The sequence below is a fragment of the Ochotona curzoniae genome, unplaced genomic scaffold (assembly GCF_017591425.1).
Source record: "Ochotona curzoniae isolate NIBS_2020 unplaced genomic scaffold, NIBS_Ocur_1.0 contig_908, whole genome shotgun sequence".
Lineage (NCBI taxonomy): Eukaryota > Metazoa > Chordata > Mammalia > Lagomorpha > Ochotonidae > Ochotona > Ochotona curzoniae.
This window is the reverse complement of record NW_024466607.1, coordinates 21,752,790-21,772,630: the sequence shown is the minus strand read 5'-3', so window position 1 is coordinate 21,772,630 and position 19,841 is coordinate 21,752,790. Positions and strand designations below refer to the sequence as shown.

Genomic DNA, 19,841 nt, shown 5'->3' with positions numbered 1-19,841 from the left:
AAGTTCCTGGATCCTGGCTTCGGATCGGCATAGCATCAGCCGTTGCGCTCACTTGGGGGGTGAATCATCGGATGGAAGATCTTCCTCTCTGTCTCCCCTCCTCTCTGTATATCTGACTTTGTATATAAATAAATAAAATCTTTTTTAAAAATGGTTTCTCAGGTTCTGAAGGCAATGATATCACCTTGATTGAGACCAAAGCTAAATAGGTATTTGGATGACATAAGAACAGTTTTAAAGACAATAAAAGGAGGTCACTGATGCTCAATAAACCAAAGACCACAGAAGAACTCCAGGTCCACCTGGACGGCAGGTCAAGGTCGTGGGTAACTTGCATACATCTTAGAAAACTCAAGACCTCAGAATCCTAGTGAACAAAAACTCCACATAGTAAGGGCTGTCTTGCTCGTGGTCCTGTCTCTAGTGCGTGTCTGACACAGGGCAGGCAGTCAAGACATTCTGGTTGAATGTATGAATGTTGTGGAATAAACAAACCGTGCAGGAATGCAGTTTCAAAAAATCAGAAGTTCTAGGACAGATCCATTTTCAGGAAAGAATTTCCCCAGGTTTTTTTTTTTTAAGATGTGGTTATACATGCCTCAAATATCACTAAAATCATCTTGTGTTTCTCAAGAACAAAACACATTCAAGGCAGGTTAACTGGACCCTGAATAACAGGAACCTCAAAAAACCCTAGTGAAAAAGTAAGGTGGAGATTAAACGGATCACGCCGCAGCACGCCCACCCGCGGAGCTTGGAGATGAATGTGGACCAGCCCTCTCCAAAAATCAAGTTTCATCCAGATAACCAGCTTCGGGTCTGTGAATTTCTCCCTTCCTCAGGTATCCAACAAGTTCTCCTTTTGTCTTCTCTCAGTCCTCTCAAACCTGGCCCTAACTCACCTGTGTGGCTTTTTCTTTTTTTTTAATCCAAGGTTCCCTTTGGAAAATCCTCCCTCTTCTCCCGACCCCCTGCTGGGAGCATCAAGACCCTAAAGCATTAGTTTTATGGAAGCTTCAGTTCCTTGCAACAGAGGCCTGGTCTTGTTTCCTGAAAGTTCAATTCATTGTGCTGTGCCCCAACCAAATGAAAATGATATGACCCAAGCCACAGTCAGGCACTGAAGCACACACCAACACGCGTCCTTTCTGCCAGGCGCTCCTGCAAACACTGCCTGCCTTTCTGCCAGTGACCCCGAGTTCCCGTCACCCTTCTGGCACGTGTATTTTCCAAGCCACAGATCTCCCTTCACTCACTCCTCAGTCTAAACTCATAAAACCAAATCAGATATAACCTTAACTGTTTGGCTATCCATTCTCTTTCCCACCCGACCCAACAGATGACAGAAGCCACGGACAGAGGCAGGCTTATTTTCAACAACACACTTCCACGTGTCTAGTCCTGTGTATCTGTACCGTCGGGGAGTGAAGTGTGGGAAAAAGAGGGACGCACTTGACAAGGACATCATAAAGATGAATTCACTGGATTTTCCTAAGAACCCCAGGAGGCAAGCTGGGCCTGCATTTATTATTTCCAGGTACAGCTGACAAAACCGATCATCAAAAAGAAGGCTGAGGGACTTGCACAGCCAACTGGTCACATGACTAGCGAGTGTCAGCCCAGGGCTGTACTGTCTGAGGTCTTACCTTTTCTGAGTCTGCTTCAGCATGCTAACTCTGTCTTTGCACAGCCCAGGAGCAGCATCTGAGCGAGTCTGTGTTTCCAAGGGAGGCAGACCTCTGACCTCCAGGCGCAGGCTCCCTCCTGCTGACAAGCTGCTGGAATGGCATCTTCCAGCTTCCTCACAAAAGGCACAGCCTGACTGACTCCTAAGACACTGGCAGCATGTGATTTCCTCAATAAAATGCAGAGCTGATGCAACATTTCCCAAACTTTACAGCTAACATGACAAGAATACAGACCAGTCAAAGAGCTTATGCAAGACAATGCTACACTTTTTATTCCACCACATCTGCCTCTATGGGTCTCCTGTGAGTCATTACTGTCTTTTGTGTTCAGTCATCATGGTAAGAACTGCCATTTTCTACCCCAGATGATTTCATTTCTGAAAGAATTGCCCAGAAGTAATATCTGGATCCTCGTGGGACCTTTTACCTCCTTGCTGATGAACTGACGCCTCAGTTAGCACCTCAGAGGCCATGGTGCTCCAAATCTCACAGGTGCCATTTTACATACAAAGAGGACACTCCAGGTAGTGGCTCATTTATCAATTCAACACACACACATGAAATCCTATCAAGACACCAGGGCCTGGACCCCAAAAGACAACTAGCAGTGCCCCTCCTCTCACAGGCTAGGGGAGAGGAAAAGGAAACAAGGAATTGCAGCGCTAGGCATTCGGCACAGTAGGCTAAGCTGGGGCTTGTGATGCTGGCATCCCACACTGGATCTGGCTGGGGTCCTGACTGGCTCTGCTCCTGATTCGGGTTCCTGCTCCCGTGCCAGGAAGGGAGGGCACCCGGAGCAGAGAATGGCTCAAGTGCTTCAGAGCCCCACCTCCCCTGTGGGATGACACCCCGAAGTTCTTGGCTCCTGACCTCAGGCTAGCCCAGCCCTGGCTATTGCTGCCATCCTGGGAGTGAACCAGTGAATAGAAGACTTCTGTCACTTTGCCTTTCAAATAAAGTAAATCTTCTGTAGAAAGAACTAATTACAGAATAAGATGATCAAAGGGGAAGATGCCGGATAGGCACATGGACTGAGGCACTTCCTGGAACAAGTGGTCTGTGAATACTGATAAGCATCTATCTCCTTACTTTCAATACAAAATAAACCTAAAGGACTCACCTGCAGCCTCAGAAAGTTTCAAGGTTCCCTAGCCAACAGTCAACGATCTAATTCACCAGCAGAAAGAGCCCAGTCTCGGTCCCCTAAACATTAACCCTTCACCCACACGTCCTCCACAAATTCTGCCCTATAGGTGCTCTCTCTCTCACTTGTCTCAAGAATAGGATTAAACAGAATGAAACAAAACGCACTTTAAAAAGAGAGAGACAATTATTTTCCCAGCTGGAAATGCACACTGTAAAAACAAGACAAGCCCCACAAAGCGTGGCTTTCGGAAGAGGAAACTGGGGTTCAAAAAAGTCCCACTTTACTACCGGAGAAGAAAAGGTCTCTTTGAACAGCAGAAGAACTTGAACAAAAAAAGACAAACAGAAGGCTATTGTGGGGCCTGCGCCGCCAGATGATGAACCCCCAAACACCCTGCCTTGTGAACAAACAAGCCTGTGAAATGGCGAGCTTGGGGAGGGGGGGAGCTGAACATCACAATTCCAGGAATCCGCCGGCTCCCATTCAGCGCTTCCCAATGTGCCCTGGCTGGCAGCGCCAAGGGGTTTTACTGCTTGCCCCGGGTTTACAGCTTGTAAAAGCGAGAAAAGAAAAAAGAAAAGGAGGTAGAGGCCAATAAAAACACGCATCATTTTAAAGCTCCATCAAGACCGAGCGTGTACCCGAAATGAACTCCACCTGTACCTACCACGAAGCCCTCTTACTTCAGGGGAATCGAAACTTAAACCCATACTACCACTGCAACCGTGGGGAGCTGGGGAGAGGAGAAGGGACGCAGCAGAGTCGTACATTCTGCCTCAAAGGAATCCCTGGTCATTTCCTGGGACCAAGAGCAAGCAGCTGACCTGGAAAAGGGGGCTGCACGCCCCGGGCCACTCTGGCCCCTGCTGTCCCCACAAGTAGTCTCTTAAAGTTCTACTTCAATCTGTTCCACACCCTCTCAAGCCTCTCTACCGAGGGGAAAGGGAGAGAGGGGGAGCTGTAAAGGGACCGACCCCTCCAGGGGCCCGAAGAGAAGGCTGGGGCTGGCGCAAGTGGACGAGACTCGGTCCTGAGCGGTCCCTGAACCACGACTCCCGAAGCCGAGCGCAGGGTGGGCCCGGGAATCCCACAGCTCCCCCAGGCCACCGCCGCGCCCCTCCTCAGCTTCCTCCCTGGCCGGGCGAGGGCCGACCGCGAGCCGCAGCCACCCAGACACCTCCGGGGCCGGGGACCACCCAGCCCCTTCCCCGCTGCCCGACCGCGGGCCGCCCGCCTGCCCCGCCGCGCACCGTGTGGGACTGCAGGCTCTGGCTCGCCTCGATGGCTGCTGTCAGCGGCACCGTGTCGTCCAGCAGCACCTTGCCGGCCGGCGGCTTCTCCATGAAGGCCATCCCGGGGAGGACGCCCGGCCGCCGCCGCCGCCTCAGGACGCGCGGGGAAGGAACCCGAGGCGCCGACTCCCGCCGCCGCTGTCAACACGCGCCGCCCCACGCGCCGCCGCCGCTCGCCCGGCCGGCCCGCGCGGTCCTAGCGCCGCCCTCACTGTCAACACCGGCGGCAGCCGCTGCCCGCGCGGTCCTAGCGCCGAGCCGCCCGACGGGACTCTGCCTGCACCGTGCGTAGGACGTTCAGCTGCACGGCGAGTCGCACGGTGTCCTTGCCCGGAGATCGAACCTCCCCGATCCTCCTGGGCGCGCGGCAGACCCGCCGGGCAACTCTTGGCGTACTGGGCTCTGACTCCTCGGGAAACGCTGCAGCCTGAGTCAGCACCACCAGGGATCCGGAGACTGGACAAATCATGCCCAAGCACCATTAGACCCAGAGATTCCCATACCAAAGCGTATAAGAATCGGGGGATTTTAGAATCGGGGGGTCTTACACTCTGGGACTAGAATAGTTGGAAACCTTAGAACTGAAGCTCTCCCCTGGGCCCCACGTCCCGGGTTCAAGGATCCCGAGTCTCAACATAATAACATGAGAACTGACACAGTCTGAACTCTCTAGATCTTAAGGCTTTCCTTTTTTTTTAAAGATTTATTTTTATTTTTTATTGGAAAGGCAGAAATACAGGGACAGGAAAACCTTCCATCTGCTGATTCACTCCCCAGGTGATCACAATGGCCGGAGCTGCACCAGAGCTGCGCTGATCCAAAGCCAGGAGCCAGGAGCCTCTTCCAGGTCTCCCACTTCGGTGCAGGGTCCCAAGGCCTTTGGGCCATCCTCTTCTGCTTTCTCAGGCCACAAGCAGAGAGCTGGCTGGGACGCAGATCCTCTGGGATCAGAACCTGTGCCCACATGGGATCCCAGTGTGTGCAAGGAAAGGGCTTTAGTTGCTAGGCTACCATGCCTGGATCAAGAGTTAAAAAAAAAAAAAACCCTCATATTCAGGTCTTCTGAGTCGCTAAAAGTGGCTTCTCAGGCCCAAAAACCTAAAAGTTGGACCGACAGAATCAGGACCCACAATTGGAGGCCTTGGGGCCTGCAAACCCAACCTCTAAGAACTCCATATCCTAAGAACTAGTCCGCTCTCTGCCCAGCCCCAGGTCTGCAAGTCCCAGAATTTTCAACCACTCCACCAACTGTGCCTTCCTATCGGCACAGCGTGCCAGGATGGTGGAGAGGGTTAAGCTTGCAGTCCTGACCAAGGGCTACAGGCCTCTGGTATTACCTACTGTGTGATCCTGAACGAGTTAACCTGCACCCCGGCTGTCCCCTGTGCAAAACAGGGGATGCGGTGGGATGGAAATGGGGTGGGCATACGAAAGCTCAGCAAATATTTGAAGCTTTCTCTTTGTTTCCACATTCCCATGATCATCACAACTCTGGTATAAGGCCGAGGTTGCATCCATAGCGTCCCCTCTGCAGACTGCAGGCTTCATGGGGCTGTTGGGCAACCCCAAAGTAGCCAAATGGCCATGGCCGCCTGGCTTCAAGGGCCGAGACCTGATTGCAGGAGAGGTGAACAAAAGAATGGCACCTCATGAGCGGGCCCCAAGAGCCAGGGCTGTTCTCACAGCCCATTTGCATGCCAACGTGTTCAGGAGCAACCAAGCAAATGCTATTTAAGGAGGCGTCAGCTTTTCACTTCCACTTCTTTAAGAAAAATGGATTCTTTCATTGCCCAGAAATCAGAATCCTGCTTTCATCACTACTTTCATCTGATGTGGGCCGAGTCAAGACTACTATTGTGTGGATGGAGCGCCTGCAATGTAACGGGCTTGGTGCTGTGTGCTGGAGCTCAACAGTGCAAATCAGCAGCTTTGTAATTCAGTAGTTCTGCTTCAGGAAGGCCCCCGGCTGGGAGAAGTGAGACAGATATCAGACACCCGCTCAGAATGGTGTGCAAAGGCAGGGGTCTAATAGTAAAGGATTAGACAGATTCTAACACAATCAGGAAGTGTCTTGCTGCTGCTGCTGCTGCTGTTGTTGTTTTACAAAGCTAAGAATTGGGTTTTCAACATTTGAGATGCTGGGAAAAGCTGTTAATATATTGTTGTGATTCTAACAGATTATGGGACAAACATTGGGAGGAAACATACCAAACAGTTAAAAAAATTTAAAAAAAAACCTTAAAAAAATTTTTTTGTTCTGAAAGGGCTAGAGAGAGGAAGAGACAGATACTCCCTTTGCTGGTTCACTCCTTAAATGCCCACAACAGACAAGTATGAGCCATACCAAAGCCAGCTGACTGAAACCATCGGGGCCTCCCTCAATGGACTGACAGGGATCCAAGTTCTTAAGCCATCACGTGCTTCCTCCAGGGTGAAGGGAACTGGAATTGGGAGCCGGGCTGGGACAAAGGCAGGCACCCGGGAAGCTGCCTTTGTAAACTGAAGAGGAAGCTGGAGAGTGTGGTGGAAGTTGAGGTCCCAAGTTCTAAGGGCACTTCTTGGGTTCTGGCCTGTTTTAGCTTCCTCATCTACAAAACAGAGATGATGAAAGCCTCCACTCTTTGGACTGTTAAAATTTACTTGAAATGCAGACACAGAGCGATGTATCTGTGGCATGGTAGGGTCATTCCCCAAAGGCCCACAACAGCCAAGGCCGTGCCAGGCCAAAAGGAAGGGGCCCAGAACTCAATCTGGCACTGGCACTCTAACGCGGAACCACGTGGAGAGAGATAAGTTGTTCACTTGTTTGCTTTCTGGAAGGAAAGAGAATTGATACAGAGCTGAAGGGGAAGCTGAGTCGCAAAGGTCATAAAATCACCACTCCACCCCGCTTACGGAGGAAGTGAGACAGGTTTTTCTGATGGAATGAAACACGAAATAATCTCAATCTAGTCTTCCCCTTTCTCGGGAAATTTTTCCTAGAAGGCCTTTTACAATAAATACTGCTGGCAAGTTTCAGATCCCCTGAGGATCCTGTACTTCACGGGCTCCAAGGTTCTCCTAGGAATGAAGCCCCAAACTGCAGGAAAGCCTCAACACAGCCATTGGGCTGAAGCGGAAGCAAGTCTCTGCGTTTGTCATTTGAAGGAAGGGCAGAGAAAGAGAGGGACAGACAGACACCTGCCATCTGCTGGTTCACTCCCCTAAAGGCCTACAGCTGGGGCTAGGACAGGCTAAAGTCTGGAGCCAGGAATTCCACTGAGACATCCCATAGTCTGGCAGGAACCCAAGTAGTTGGGCCATCTGCCTCCTGGTACAATAGCAGGAGGCTGGATCGGGCATACAGAGCCTGGTACTCAAATGGGATATTCCACCATGAGATGCCCACATGTCAACGTGGCGGTAAATGCTGCTATGCCACACCTCCTGTCTCCCATTTGGCCAAGGCACAGGGTCAGGTCGGATGTGCAAAAACCCTCCCAAGGCCAATGCTGTTCTAAGTCAAATCAACTTTCTGTATCTGGCTGGATAAAGCTAATGAGGAATGTAGGAACCTCAGTCTTGGCGACACAAATACTCAGGGCTAGCAGAAAAAATTCATATGGTCTCTGCTGGCCAAGTATTTAGATGGCTGACAGGTTGTTTATCTAACAACTCACTGTTTGGCAAGACTTATGAAGATAATGAGTTTCAGTGAGGACTTTCGAGGCCTGGCAACTGCTCTGGCAGCCAATCCTAGAAGCATGCGAAGAAGTGTCTCCCAAGCAGTGTGGCCTCCCAAGTGAGAAAGATTATTTCTTTAAAGATTCATGACCTGCAAGTAAAAATCATCAAAATTCAGCCCACATTCTTATTTTCCTTACCGGTGGATTCTTTCTATTACCTCACAGGGGAATTCCTCCCAGGGCTGATAAAGATTACTGCAACTGCTTTCTAAATCAGTCACCCTTGGAAATACATTGTTTTTGGAGCCTCCTATGAAATCTTTTTCTTATTTATGTAAACACTTAGTTTTGGGTTTCTTCTAGCAGGTGATTTTTGCTCCAACTCAAAATTTATCTATGCAGGTGCTGAAACCATGCGTCTCTGCTGTATTTGATACCCCAGGGAGGGCAGAACAGCTAAGGCGTGGAATGTCAGGGACCTTGGGGCGAGTATTCATGCAGGGACCCCGAGACCTTCAGTGGAGCCTCTGCTCCGCTCACATCAAGGTAGTTAACAGACTATGCCAATAGGCAGGCAGACATTCACAATGGCACGCTGTCTCAGTGACACTCGGCCCTTGCTAGAACATGTTTGCGTCTAGAAACGTAATAGAGGTAATTTAGCAGCAATTTTCCAGGGCAGTAAATTGGTCTGTGAATCATACTCTAAAGAACACAAAGGAAAATGACTAATAATTCAGCACAAAATGAATTTCTGTGGTTACCTAAGAGGCATTGGTGTGCATTTTAGCAACTCTTTTTTTTTTTTCTAGATGAATGCGCAAGTCGAGCTCTTAAGACAAACTGACCATGGGGGACGGTTTCTTCGGGTGCCACTCAAGGTTTGCTCTTGCAAAAAACAACAACAACAAAAAACTAAGGGCATTTCACAGAGGTGGAAATGTTTCTAATCGATTATTATAAAAATCTGTTAAACAATTTTCCGGTACATTAGGCTGAAATTGCTTAAGATAAGTTTTCCTCTCTGTGGCAATCAAACATCACAAAACTGCCGTCTTAGCAAGCCCCTGTGTGGAGCGTGCCAGCGCACTGGGCCCGATGTTTCAGTCATCGTGGTGTATTCACTTCCGCACCGTACCACGTCAGTAGCACATCTCCGTTGTCTTGGAAGAGATCTTCCGAAGTTGAAGACCACCCAGGCTTTCATCAGGAGACAGTCGTTCGTTTTCTGTCACAATGAAAGGGTCACCTGGCTTTTGCTCAGAACTGACTCTGACAAAGCCCGAGTGCTTTGAGACTCGCAGCTCCGAGTGAAAATGAAAATCACCTAGAACCCAGATACATCCGGAACTTCTTGCCTGTTTCTTGATTTCCACTTCTATTGCCTTACAGAGATTAAATACCCTGACTCCTAGGAGGCATTTAATTATTTTTTTTTCCTTTTTGCAGATTTTACAGAGAGACCAACATCTGCTGGTTCATCCTCTAAGTGATCACAACAGGTGGAGCTGAACCCATCAAAAGCCAGGAGCTGGGAGCTTCTTCCGGGTCCACCACATGGTGCAGGGTCCCAAGGTTTTAGACCATCCTCTGCTGTTTTCCCAGGCCACATGCAGGGAGCTGGAAGGGAAGTGGAACAGCCAGGACATGAACTAGCACCCATATGGGATCCTGGAACTTGAAAGGCAAGGATTAATGAATTGAGCCATTGTGCCGCATCCCATAATGGAAACTTTGTATGACTCACAGGGTGATGGCAGAACAATGATTCTAAAGCTGGGAGTGGGGAAACCCTGTTATTTGAACCCCAACTCAACTGCATATTAGGGGCACTATCTTGGGCGAGTCACACATCATCATAACTCCATGCCTATGCAACAGGACATTAACTCATGGAGTTATTTCAAGGCTTAACATATGCTCACAGGATGCTGATGACTGTCAGCCATTGGATTGGTCGTCATACTCCACTGTGGACCTGCTTTGAAGATGCCCGCAGAACCCCGAGGGATGAGTTCCACAGGAGCAAGCAATCGGCCTCAAGCTCCCCATCTTGTTTTGAACTGTAACAAATCTTGGTACAGGGGTTAGTGCACTGGCTGAACTGGCTAGTCCTCTGCCTGCAAGCGCCAGGATCCCATATGGGTGCTGGTTCGTGTCCTGGCTGTTTCACTTCCCATCCAGCTCCCTGCTTTTGGCCTGGGAAAGCAGCACAGTACAGCCTAATGCCTTGTAACACTGCATGTGTGAGAGTCCTAGAAGAAGTTTCTGGCTCCTGAGCAGCTCAGCTCCAGTTGTTGCAGCCATGTGGGGAGTGAACCACCAGGTGGAAGATTTATCTTTCTGTCTCTCTGTAAAATTTCTTTCCAGAGCCTGACGCAATAGCATAGCGGCTAAGGTCCTCATTTTGAATGCGCCAGGATCCCATGTGGGCGCCGATCCTGGCGGCTCTGTTTCCCATCCAGCTCCCTGCTTGTGGCCTGGGAAAGCAGTCGAGGACGGCCCAAAGCCTTGGGACCCTGCACCCGCGTGGGAGACCCGGAAGAGGTTTGGGCTCCTGGCTTCAGACTGGCGCAGTTTCAGATGTTACGGTTGCCTGGGGAGTGAACTGTTGCACAGAGAATTTCCTCTCTGTCTTTCCTTCTGTCTGTGTATCTGCCTTTCCAATAAAAATAAACAAATCTTAAAAAAAAAAAAATCTTTCCAATAAGAACCTTTAAAAAAAAACTAAAAAAATAAAAAAAGAAGACACAACTAGCAGTTTGCCTGCAGTTAAGTGTTGTGTAGCTGGGCCTTAGCTTGTACCTGCCACGCACTGCAAAACAGAAGCAGCCCTACTCTTTCACATAGACCTGATATTTTCTTCTTACCTTCACAGACTGGACTATGGAACTCTAGTCAGTCTTCATGCACTCATTTTGTATGCATCACTGCCCTCTAGTGCCCAGAATGGTTATTTCTAGTAACCCATTTAACAGCTTTACTTTTCATTAAAGAAAAAAAGCTCCATTAACCACCAGCAGAAGGAAAATCCGCATTCCCAGGAAATGTGATGTCAACCAGTGACATTTAATCTTCTTTTTCTTTTTTTTAAAGTCAAATATACAGAGAGGAGGAAGAATAGATCCAGATCTTCCATCAGCTGAATCACTCAGAGCTGCGCCCTTCTGAAGCCAGAAGCTTCTTCCAGATCGCCCACATTGGGTGCAGGGTCCCAAGGTTTGGGTCATCCTCGACTGCTTTCCTAGGCCCCAAACAGGGTGTTGGATGGGAAGTGGGGCTGCCTGGACACGAACTGGTGCTCATATGGGATCCTGGTGCATGCAAAGTGAGGACTTTAGCCACTACGCTACTACACCGGGCCCACGTTTGATCTTAAAATGCCAGCCGTGGCCAGAACTTATGTCTGAAGTGGAATGGAGGCACAGTTGCCGTAGGTTCTCCTCTTCAAAGTGTCACTGGATTCAGGCATGCTTTCCCTTCAGTGTCCCCAAACACTTTAAGAATTTGGCCTCTATCGTCTTCCTTATGCTATTTGCTCAATTATTTGCTTTGGGGAACAATAAGCATGTATTTCTGTCACAGACAGTGGGGGCACATTTTCAAGGGTGAAAAGAATTTGGACTCCTAAAAATATCTTCGCATAGAGTATCCTAGAGCAGCAGCAGAGATGAGCGCCCTCGAAGACTTCCATTGTATATTCAACTGCAGGCAGGGCAAACTTCAACTCACACCATTCCTGATCTCAAACCCGGGGAGATGGGGCGAGAGCAGCCGCGGTCCACAGGTGAGCCCTGTGTCTACCCCTCGGCCTCCATCATCTCCAACGTTAACCCCACAAGGAATGCATTCCTGTCACTTCCCACCTGAGACCAAGCTTCCACGGCTGAGCCCAAGCCTGAGCGTAAAACCCTCTCCCAGTAACAGGAAACCTGAAAAGCAAGTCCCGCTGAAGGTTGAACAGGATGTCACTTTGGGGCAACCGGTGTACAATTACAAACTCTAACCCAGAAAGAGTTGAAGAACAGGATCGAGGAGTTATTTACTGGTAAAGAGCAAGTACTCAAGAATGACCCACCTTCGCTTCGTACATGCCAGCTGCAGAATCTGTGAACAATTTCCACTGGATACATAGGGCTCATTGGTGTCAACAGAGGCAAACCCAAGAATGAAATTCAGGACACTTATGGCCAAGCTGGGAAGGCCAAGCTGGGAAGTGCTCGTTTGAACACCCTCACCTAACAAGCCATCCCCGGCAGGGGAAGAGACAACCCTGCTTCGCCTGGCACTCTCGTCACAGCAGCACTGGTGCTTGGCCGTGCCCCTTTACATACCTCCTTCAGGACCTGAGGGCTCCTGGGACCATGACTTTCACCTGGCCTTCCATAACGGTCTTTTTACTTTCTAGGACACAGCATGTCACTGCAATGACAGCAAGGAATTGCTTCAGCTTTTTCACTTCTGCAGAAGCTAATACAACTTCTCCAATATATAAAGGCGCTGGAAAGCTAATTTCCTGGGAAAGAAACACGCAGCCAGGCCCTGGCATCTTTGTGCCCAGGAGCGCTGAGATGAGTCCAGTGATTAAAACCCCATGCACAATGGGCTTCCCGAACTTGGTGTGCTTTGCAAAGTCTTCGTTGATGTGCAGAGGGTTGACGTCCCCTGTTAACGCTGAGAAGGCAGCCACGTCCCTCTGTGTGAACACCCTGCTCAGTTCAGCTCGGTCTCCAACTCGGACGTGCATGTACTCCTGGTGCTGCCTGGGCAGCCCTGGCCGACTCAGGCAGACCCTCAGCTGGAGCCTACCCCGCCAAAGGCGAGGGCTGCAGGCTAGTGGGAACATCTTCAGCACCTTCAAATCTCATCCAAAGGTGCTCTTGGCTCGCTTCTGTCTTTAGACAAACGGCAGGCAACGAAGAATATTTGGAGGTGGGAAGAAAAGTGTTTGCACTTGACAGTTCAGTCCAATACTAGCTCCCTACTATTACCAGATAAGGCCAGCAGAAATGGAGAAACCTGCAAGACAGAGGAAGGGTTAACATAGCATCCTGAGAACACTTGTAGGGTAAACACAGCAGAGAAAGGGCACTTCCAGAGCATCCTGGGGGCAGCGTGAGCTACACAGGCACTGATAAGCTCAGAGACGGCACGCCAGGCATTAGCATGAAAGGAGACATGAAACCTTTGTCACAAGAGTCCAAGTTTTATCCCCAAACCTGTCCCCTATAATCTAAAATTGAAGGACTTTGCCTGTTGTTTTCTCAATTGCTGAAGTCTTCCTTGCTTATTTTGTGCTAGATAATGCTAACCATCCCAGATCTGTTCAAGCACAAGACTGAGGAAGATGCAGGCACTTCAGAAAGTCAGAGGGAGGGACCAGAACAGTGGCTCAATTGGCTAACCTTCCCCCTTCTCGTGCTGGGATCCCATATGGGTGCTCTTTTGTGTCCTAGCTGCTCCACTTCCCATCCAGCTCCTTGCTTGTGGCCTGGAAAAGCAGTTGAGGACGGCCCAAATCCTTGGGACCCTGCACCCACACGGGAGACCTGGAAGGAGCTCCTGGCTCCAAATCAGCTCAGCTGTGGCTGTTGCAGCCACCTGGGAAGTAAATCAGCTGACAGAAGATATTTCTGTCTCTCTTTCTGTAAATCTACCTTTCCAATATAAGTAAATAAATCTTGAAAAAAAAAAAAAAAAGGCTGAGGGAAATGATTACGAACAAACTAGGCATGGATTTCAAAAGGTTTTTGCACCAAAACAAACTTAACTTTACATTCATTTTTCTCTAACCCTGCAGAAGTGACCTTATACCCCCTGAGCACCTGCTGGCCACCAGTCTAGGCTGGGGCATGTGAGGGCACGGCGTTTACCTGCATCACGCGAAAGGCACACTTCCTGCTTCTATAGGATCCCAACATGGTCAAAGAGCTCCACAGTTTTACAAGATCACTGCAGAGAGATCAAGAACATGGAAACCAACATTTGACCCCACAACATTTCCCCAATACTTCCACTTCTGGTAGTCCCTGAAGTGGCTAAACAAAACCCTACTTAACTAACTAAATAACTCCACCAACCCCAAGAACAGAGGCATACTATATCCCAGGTAACAACACATGAACCTCTGGTAGCACTGTTCCTAAAACATCCCTTTCTGATTCTGCTGTCAACCCAGCCACTGGCAACCCTACAATCCTACAACCATATCACACATTCCATCTCTCCACAGTATTGGCACCTGCTCAACGAATATTCATTTTAACCCCAATTTAAACTCCTGGAAGTTGTTCAGAACTTGCAACGAAGTTCTCACTATCAGAAGAGGGTGTCTGCTCTATTTCCCATTAGCTGTGCTGTACTAGGAATGCTGCCCCCCAGCCCCGTACCTGCTACGCACTCTCAAGACAGCCAGCAAGGTCTTTTCTTCATAGGTTAGGACATCCACGGGCGAGGCCGCACCGACCTACGCGGGAGATGGTGCTATTAGCACACTGGCACCATGGTTACTCTTACGCTCTAGTGGTTAAACTTGTCCACTCTGAGCTTTGCTCCTCCACAAAAAGCAGTATTATTTATTTGTTTATTTAAGATTTATTTTTTTGAAAGCCAAAGATACAGGGGAAGGAGGGGAGGAGGAGAGAGGAAGACAGAAAATCTTCCATCTACTGGTTCGGCTCCTAGATGACTGCAACAGCCAGGGCTGGTCCAGGCTGACGGCAGGAGCTTCTTCCAGGTTTCCCACACGTGCGGCAGGAGCCCAGGGACCTGAGCCACCTCTGGAAAAGCAGCACTCTGTTCAATGGTGCTGGAACTGCACCGTCGTGTTACAGCATGCTTCCTAGCATGCTCCTCTTATGGGCTGAGGCAGTGATGGACTTGGTGCAGGGAGCCAAAAATAACACGCGTGGACTCTGACTGATGGTCAGTAGCATCAGACTTTATACCATCAGGGTCATATAGGATAAGGGAGAAAGTATTGAGCCTATCAACAAACCCCATCAACTGTTTCTATACTTTTGTTTGGAACTCATTTTGTTTTGTATATTCCACCAAGTGTTTTCATTCACATGCTGTCCACTCAACTGTTCTTATACAAATGATATCCAATCAGGTATACAAAAGGTAGCCATTCAGTTGTTCTCATGCAAATATTATCCAATCAACTGTAATCCTGTGCTCACTGACCTTCTAGGGTCACACTGCCCTCCTACAATCTTCCCCCTACTGACACCATTCTTCCGCCTTCATTATTCTCATTGCTGCTGTCTGACCCATTTTCTTATTTCAGAACCATTACCATCAGTCCACAAGGCGAGGTCCCGTGACTTTATAAATGCAGATCTAGTCCTCAAGTTTTAGACCTGACAAAAGGTGCACAGAGCTTTAAATAATAATTTAGATGAGCCAGCGCCACACTCCACAAGGGCACATGTTTGAGTTTGGCCACTCCATTTCCGATCCAGCTCCCTGCTAATGTGCTTGGGAAAGCAGCAAAGGATGGCTCAAGTCCTCAGGTTTCTGCACATGCAAGAGACATGGAAGATGCTCCTGGCTCCTGGCTTCAGACTTGCCCAACTCAGCCATTGTGGCCATCTGGAGAGTGAACCAGTGGATGAATGATATCTCACTCTCTCTCTGTAACTCTTTCAAATAATAAATAATTCTTTAAATAGAACGATTTAGAAAAAGTACAGGCGTCACAGATTACAAAGAGGCTCCATGCGTCCTTCACTCCATCTGCCTCGATGTCAATGTCTTACATGACCACAGGAGTTTCAAACCCAGGAAAATGGTATTGGTACAAGCCACACTTCATTCAGAGAGCCCCAGTTATACACATACTTGTATTTGTTAGCTGTGTACACTTCTATGTCACTTGATCACAGAGGTAGATTCATGGAACTATGATTACAATTAAGACAAATAATTCCACCAAATAATTCCTTATTCCAACCCCTTTGTAGTCACATCCTGGCTTCTCCCACCCCTAATTCAGAGCATATAATGGTGTTATTTCAAGGGCATATAATCTTCCAGGACTCAGTTTTTTTTCACTCAGCCTCATGCTCTGGAAATTCAAGTAGTGCATCAATAGCTGATTCCTCCCCCTCCCCTGCCATTCGTGAATATATTTCATGGCATAACTATGAATGTGCCATAGTTCATCAATTCATATACTCAAAGACACCGAAGGTGTGTCCAGCCTTTGGCTATTACAAATAAAGGTGCTATGAACGTCTGCGTACAGGTTTTCGTGCACCAAGTTTCACTAGGACAAATGCCAAAGGTGCTAAGTCTGTACTGTACGGCAGATACATGTCCAGTACTTTACAGAAACTGATGAACCCTTCGGCAGCACGGCTGTGCCAATCAACAGCACTGACTCACTGCTTCATTCATTCATACTTTCTCATCCAGAGGAAGTTATGCTGGTTCCACATCTTCAAGATGGGAACAACAAAACCAAACCCCTAAAGGCTTGCCAATTCTCAGGTGGAACCATACCTGTGAGAATTACTGAGCCAGAACGCCATTTGTCCAACAAGGTCCTTGTCAAATAGAAGGCACATTAGAAAAAATATGCCCCAAAATCACGGTTTCCGTTAAGTCAGCTTCTGTGATCTCCAACCCAGTTTTACAATAACAGCGAGAGGGCCTGTGATAGCTCATGCGATCGCTCAGTAGCTAAATGCTTGCCTTGCACACACAAGGATCCCATATGGTGCTGGTTCATGTCCCGGCTGCTCCCTGTCCAGCTCCCTGCTTGTGACCTGGGAAAGCAGTGGAGGACAGCCCTATGCCTTGGGACCCTGTACCTGCATGGGAGACCCGGAAGAGGCTCCTGGGCACAGCTCCAGCTGTTGCTTGGGGAGTGAACCAGCAGAAAGATCTTTGTCTCTCCTCCTCTCGGTATATGTGTCTTTCCAACAAAGTAAGTAAATACTTTAAAAATGATAACATTCGGAAAGCATTCTTTCTGTGTTTCTAGCAAAGGAAGGTTAGGCTGTCCACCACCCCAGGTGACTCCTACCTCCCCAAACAAGTCCTTCAGGGCTGAGACCAGCAGCTGTTTGAACTGCGCGGCATTCAGTCCAACTCCGCGTTCCTGAAATTCTCTGCAAGAAACATTAAAAAAGGATTAAAAAAAAGTGAAGTCATATCAAATTGTGTACCACCCAGGTCCATTAAAAAATTAATTTAAAACAAAACTGAGGAGACTGAACTTACAGGCAGACTTTCATGTAGTGGTACTCGGAGGGATTTTTGTACACGACTCTTTCATAAGTGGTCTCTGGGGCTGGCATCCTTTCCAACGCTGAATACACACACCTGCAGTAAGTCCAGACAGATGCTGTCAAGGCTGCACTGTGGCACAGCGGACTAAGCTCCCATCTGCAATACCAGCCTAAGTCCGTGCAGCACTGCTTCTGATCCAGCTCCCTGCTAACGCACCTGGCAGAGTGGCAGAAGGTGACCCCGTGCCTGGGCCCCTGCCACCCACAGGGGAGATCCGGACTGAGTTCCTGGCTCCTTGCTTCAGTGCAGCCCAGCTCAGCCCAGCCCGGGATGTTGCCACCATTTGGCAGAATGAACCAAGAGATGTATTAGCAACCTGACTGCCTTCAAATAAAAAAATATACATATAAGTAAAAATGCCATTTCTCATATTTTTACTAAGAACATGGCTTATTTTAGTGCAGTAACTTACCTAACTCTGGTCCAACTATTTTTTTTTAAGATTTATTTTATTTTTTATTGGAAAGGCAGATATACAAAGAGGAGGAGAGACAGAAAGGAAGATCTTCCATCCAATGATTCACTCCCCAAACGGGCTGCAACAGCCAGAGTTGAGTTGATTCGAAGCCAGGAATCTCCTCTAGGTCTCCCATGCAGGTGCAGGGTCCCAAAGCATTGGGCTGTCCTCGACTGCTTTCCCAGGCCACAGGCAGGGAGCTGGACAGGAAGCAGGGCCTCTGGGATTAGAACTGGCGCCCGTATGGAATCCCAGCACATGAAGGCGAGGACTTCAGCTACCAGGCTACTGCGCCAGGCCCTGGTCAAACCATTTCTAAATACTCGGAAATAGTGTTGGCTCCTGTTTCTCTTTACTGAGCACCCAGTTCTGTGCTAAGCACTCCACAGGCTTCAGCTTCTGCGCCTTCACAGGGAGCTCCCCATGGTGCGGACCGGGACATGGAGGCCCAACCAAAGAAAGGGGCTCCTCTGGGGTCACAGATGTGACCAGCATTTACAAAGCCTCCGGGGTTCAGGTCCGCTTGCCGATGAGGACCCCCAGAGGACAGCAGCGGGACTGCGGGGGCCTCATGCACTCCTGGCAGCACGTGCAGAACACTCAGCAGAGAGAACAGCGCCAGCGAAGCAAAGGTGGGACTCCTTGGAACGCGCGGGCTCTTCATCTTCAGGCCGGCACTGTTACCTGTCCCAGGTCCCCCCTTCCAAAATGGCAGAAGTCTCATCTATTATTGCCCGGCGTGCCTGGCACACGACAGGTGCCTCTGAAGCGTGTGCAAACGCTTGGATGTCAGTATCAAAACCTCAAGAGCAAGCCAGAGAAGGGTACCGGCCGTAGTGCCCAACAGCGGGAATGGGCTTCACCAAATAGTAAGTTTAACCTCCTACATTATGCGACAGTGTCCCCGGCAGGCTGTTCCGAACTCAAAGAGGCGCCTGGCACACTCCTCGTGCCACCTGTGGTCACTGTGCACAGCCAGCTTTTAAACAGCTCGGTTCGGAATAAAGCGACTTCGTCCCTCCCCAGTCTATGGTCCGCAGCAGCCTAGGAGTGCGAAGATCTGCTCGGGCCGTGTTGCAGCTCTGTTCGGATGTCCACACCGCCTGCCGCTCAATCCAGAGCCAGGCCGGGCTCTGCCCAGGGGCCAAATCTCTCCCACGGGGCACCCGAGCGGCCCTCCCTCCGGGGCGCCCGCCTGCTGCCTGGCCCCGCGCGGCCCAGTGACCGCCCCTCACACCGCCACGACCCCCGGGCCCCGCCTCGGACAACCTGTAGCAGACACGCGATTCCCCTTCTCTTCCCTCGCCCCGGCAGGGAACCACGACGCTTCCTCGCGGGACGCTGCGGGCCTCACCACGCAACCCCCGACTGCGGACGGCGCACTGCTACTCCACTGCTCCCGGGCCGGCCGGAGGGAGGGCAGCTCCGCCCGGAGGACACCGGGCACCTCCGCTCGGCCGGCTCGGCGCGTGCGCAGCCGCGGCCGCACCGTCCTCCCTCGGGCTTCCGCCTACCTGCCCTGGGTCGCACGGGCAGCAGCTCTGCCCCGACTCCGGTCAGCTCCAGCTGCCGCCCGACTGAGCCCCAACCGGGCTGCCGGCGTCCCAAGCCCTCCGATATCACCACCCCCCCCCGGGCAAACTCCCGGTAAGTTTTCGTTTGGCTTTTTTTTTTCCCTGTGCCGCCCACGGCGGCGTGACGTCAGGGAGGTGACGTCATCGCGCGGCGTCCGCCCGAGGCTGCAGGCGTGAATCCTGATTGGGAGGGGAGACCCGCGGAGCGCAGCGCCCTCTGGCGCCCACTTGAGAGAGGTGGGTGTGCGATTGGATGCCGCAGCGTTGCGGGACTTGGGGGTCAGGAGGGATGGGTATGGGGCAGCCAAGCCTCAGCCCGTGCCAGCCAGGATCTTCTCCCTCATTGCTGTTAAATTTCCACCCTCTGCTGGTCTCTGAACTTTAGCCTCGCTCTCTGAGTTTCCGAAGCTGCCACAGCTCGCTTCCTGACCACCCTTTGCCATCTACTAGCTTCCACATGTGTCACAAGGAGAGCCAGGTAGCACCCCTCCCACCGAGTCGTAAGGTCGATGATGTAAAGTTTCAGCCATCCAGGAGACATGCAGGCTGAGAATCCATGTCTGCCAGCTGCCTGGCAAGCACACGCTGCCAGGGCTGCAGGACAGGTGTTGGCACAGCTCAGCACAAGCTGAGATGGCTCGGGCTCCCGTATCCCCTATCAGGGTCTCCAGACTTCGGTTCCCCCTCCACTTCCAGCTTCCTGCACATATGCACCCTG

At 50.2% G+C, this 19,841-nt stretch overlaps 3 protein-coding genes across 28 annotated transcripts in view; all 3 read right to left on the bottom strand.

Moving 5' to 3' along the window:
• Positions 1–4,302, bottom strand: part of PXK (PX domain containing serine/threonine kinase like) — a 71,205-nt gene extending 66,903 nt beyond the window's left edge. For 16 of the 23 annotated variants that reach the window (XM_040994707.1, XM_040994708.1, XM_040994714.1 and 13 more), the window contains exon 1: positions 4,086–4,256. In XM_040994707.1, the coding sequence (XP_040850641.1) occupies positions 4,086–4,187 (102 nt within the window). In that variant the 5' untranslated portion in view covers positions 4,188–4,256. Of the gene's footprint in view, positions 1–4,085 lie in introns of all 23 variants that reach the window. The other 7 variants (XM_040994706.1, XM_040994728.1, XM_040994704.1 and 4 more) reach the window with 7 other exon arrangements.
• A 3,436-nt stretch (positions 4,303–7,738) lies between these two features.
• Positions 7,739–12,638, bottom strand: HTD2 (hydroxyacyl-thioester dehydratase type 2). Of its 2 annotated transcripts, none has more exons than XR_005885316.1 (2): positions 11,871–12,638; positions 7,739–7,941 (listed from the first exon to the last, which is right to left on the bottom strand). XR_005885316.1 is itself a non-coding variant. In XM_040994699.1 (2 exons), the coding sequence occupies exon 1, from the start codon at positions 12,636–12,638 to the stop codon at positions 12,132–12,134; it is 507 nt and encodes a 168-aa protein (XP_040850633.1). In that variant the 3' UTR covers positions 7,739–9,020; positions 12,127–12,131. The 2 variants fall into 2 exon arrangements, 1 of the variants encoding a protein (XP_040850633.1); XM_040994699.1 differs by having other exon boundaries at positions 7,739–9,020; positions 12,127–12,638.
• An 88-nt stretch (positions 12,639–12,726) lies between these two features.
• On the bottom strand, positions 12,727–19,179 carry RPP14 (ribonuclease P/MRP subunit p14). 3 transcript variants are annotated; one of them, XM_040994701.1, is made up of 6 exons: positions 19,064–19,179; positions 17,024–17,125; positions 16,827–16,911; positions 14,182–14,258; positions 13,666–13,744; positions 12,727–12,811 (listed from the first exon to the last, which is right to left on the bottom strand). In XM_040994701.1, exons 2-6 carry the CDS (start codon positions 17,098–17,100, stop codon positions 12,755–12,757), a joined length of 375 nt encoding a protein of 124 aa, XP_040850635.1. In that variant the 5' UTR covers positions 17,101–17,125; positions 19,064–19,179; the 3' UTR covers positions 12,727–12,754. The 3 variants fall into 3 exon arrangements, with proteins under 3 accessions (XP_040850635.1, XP_040850636.1, XP_040850637.1); XM_040994702.1 differs by lacking the exon at positions 19,064–19,179 and adding an exon at positions 18,819–18,868; XM_040994703.1 differs by lacking the exon at positions 19,064–19,179 and adding an exon at positions 17,505–17,511.
• Positions 19,180–19,841: the final 662 nt, after the last annotated feature.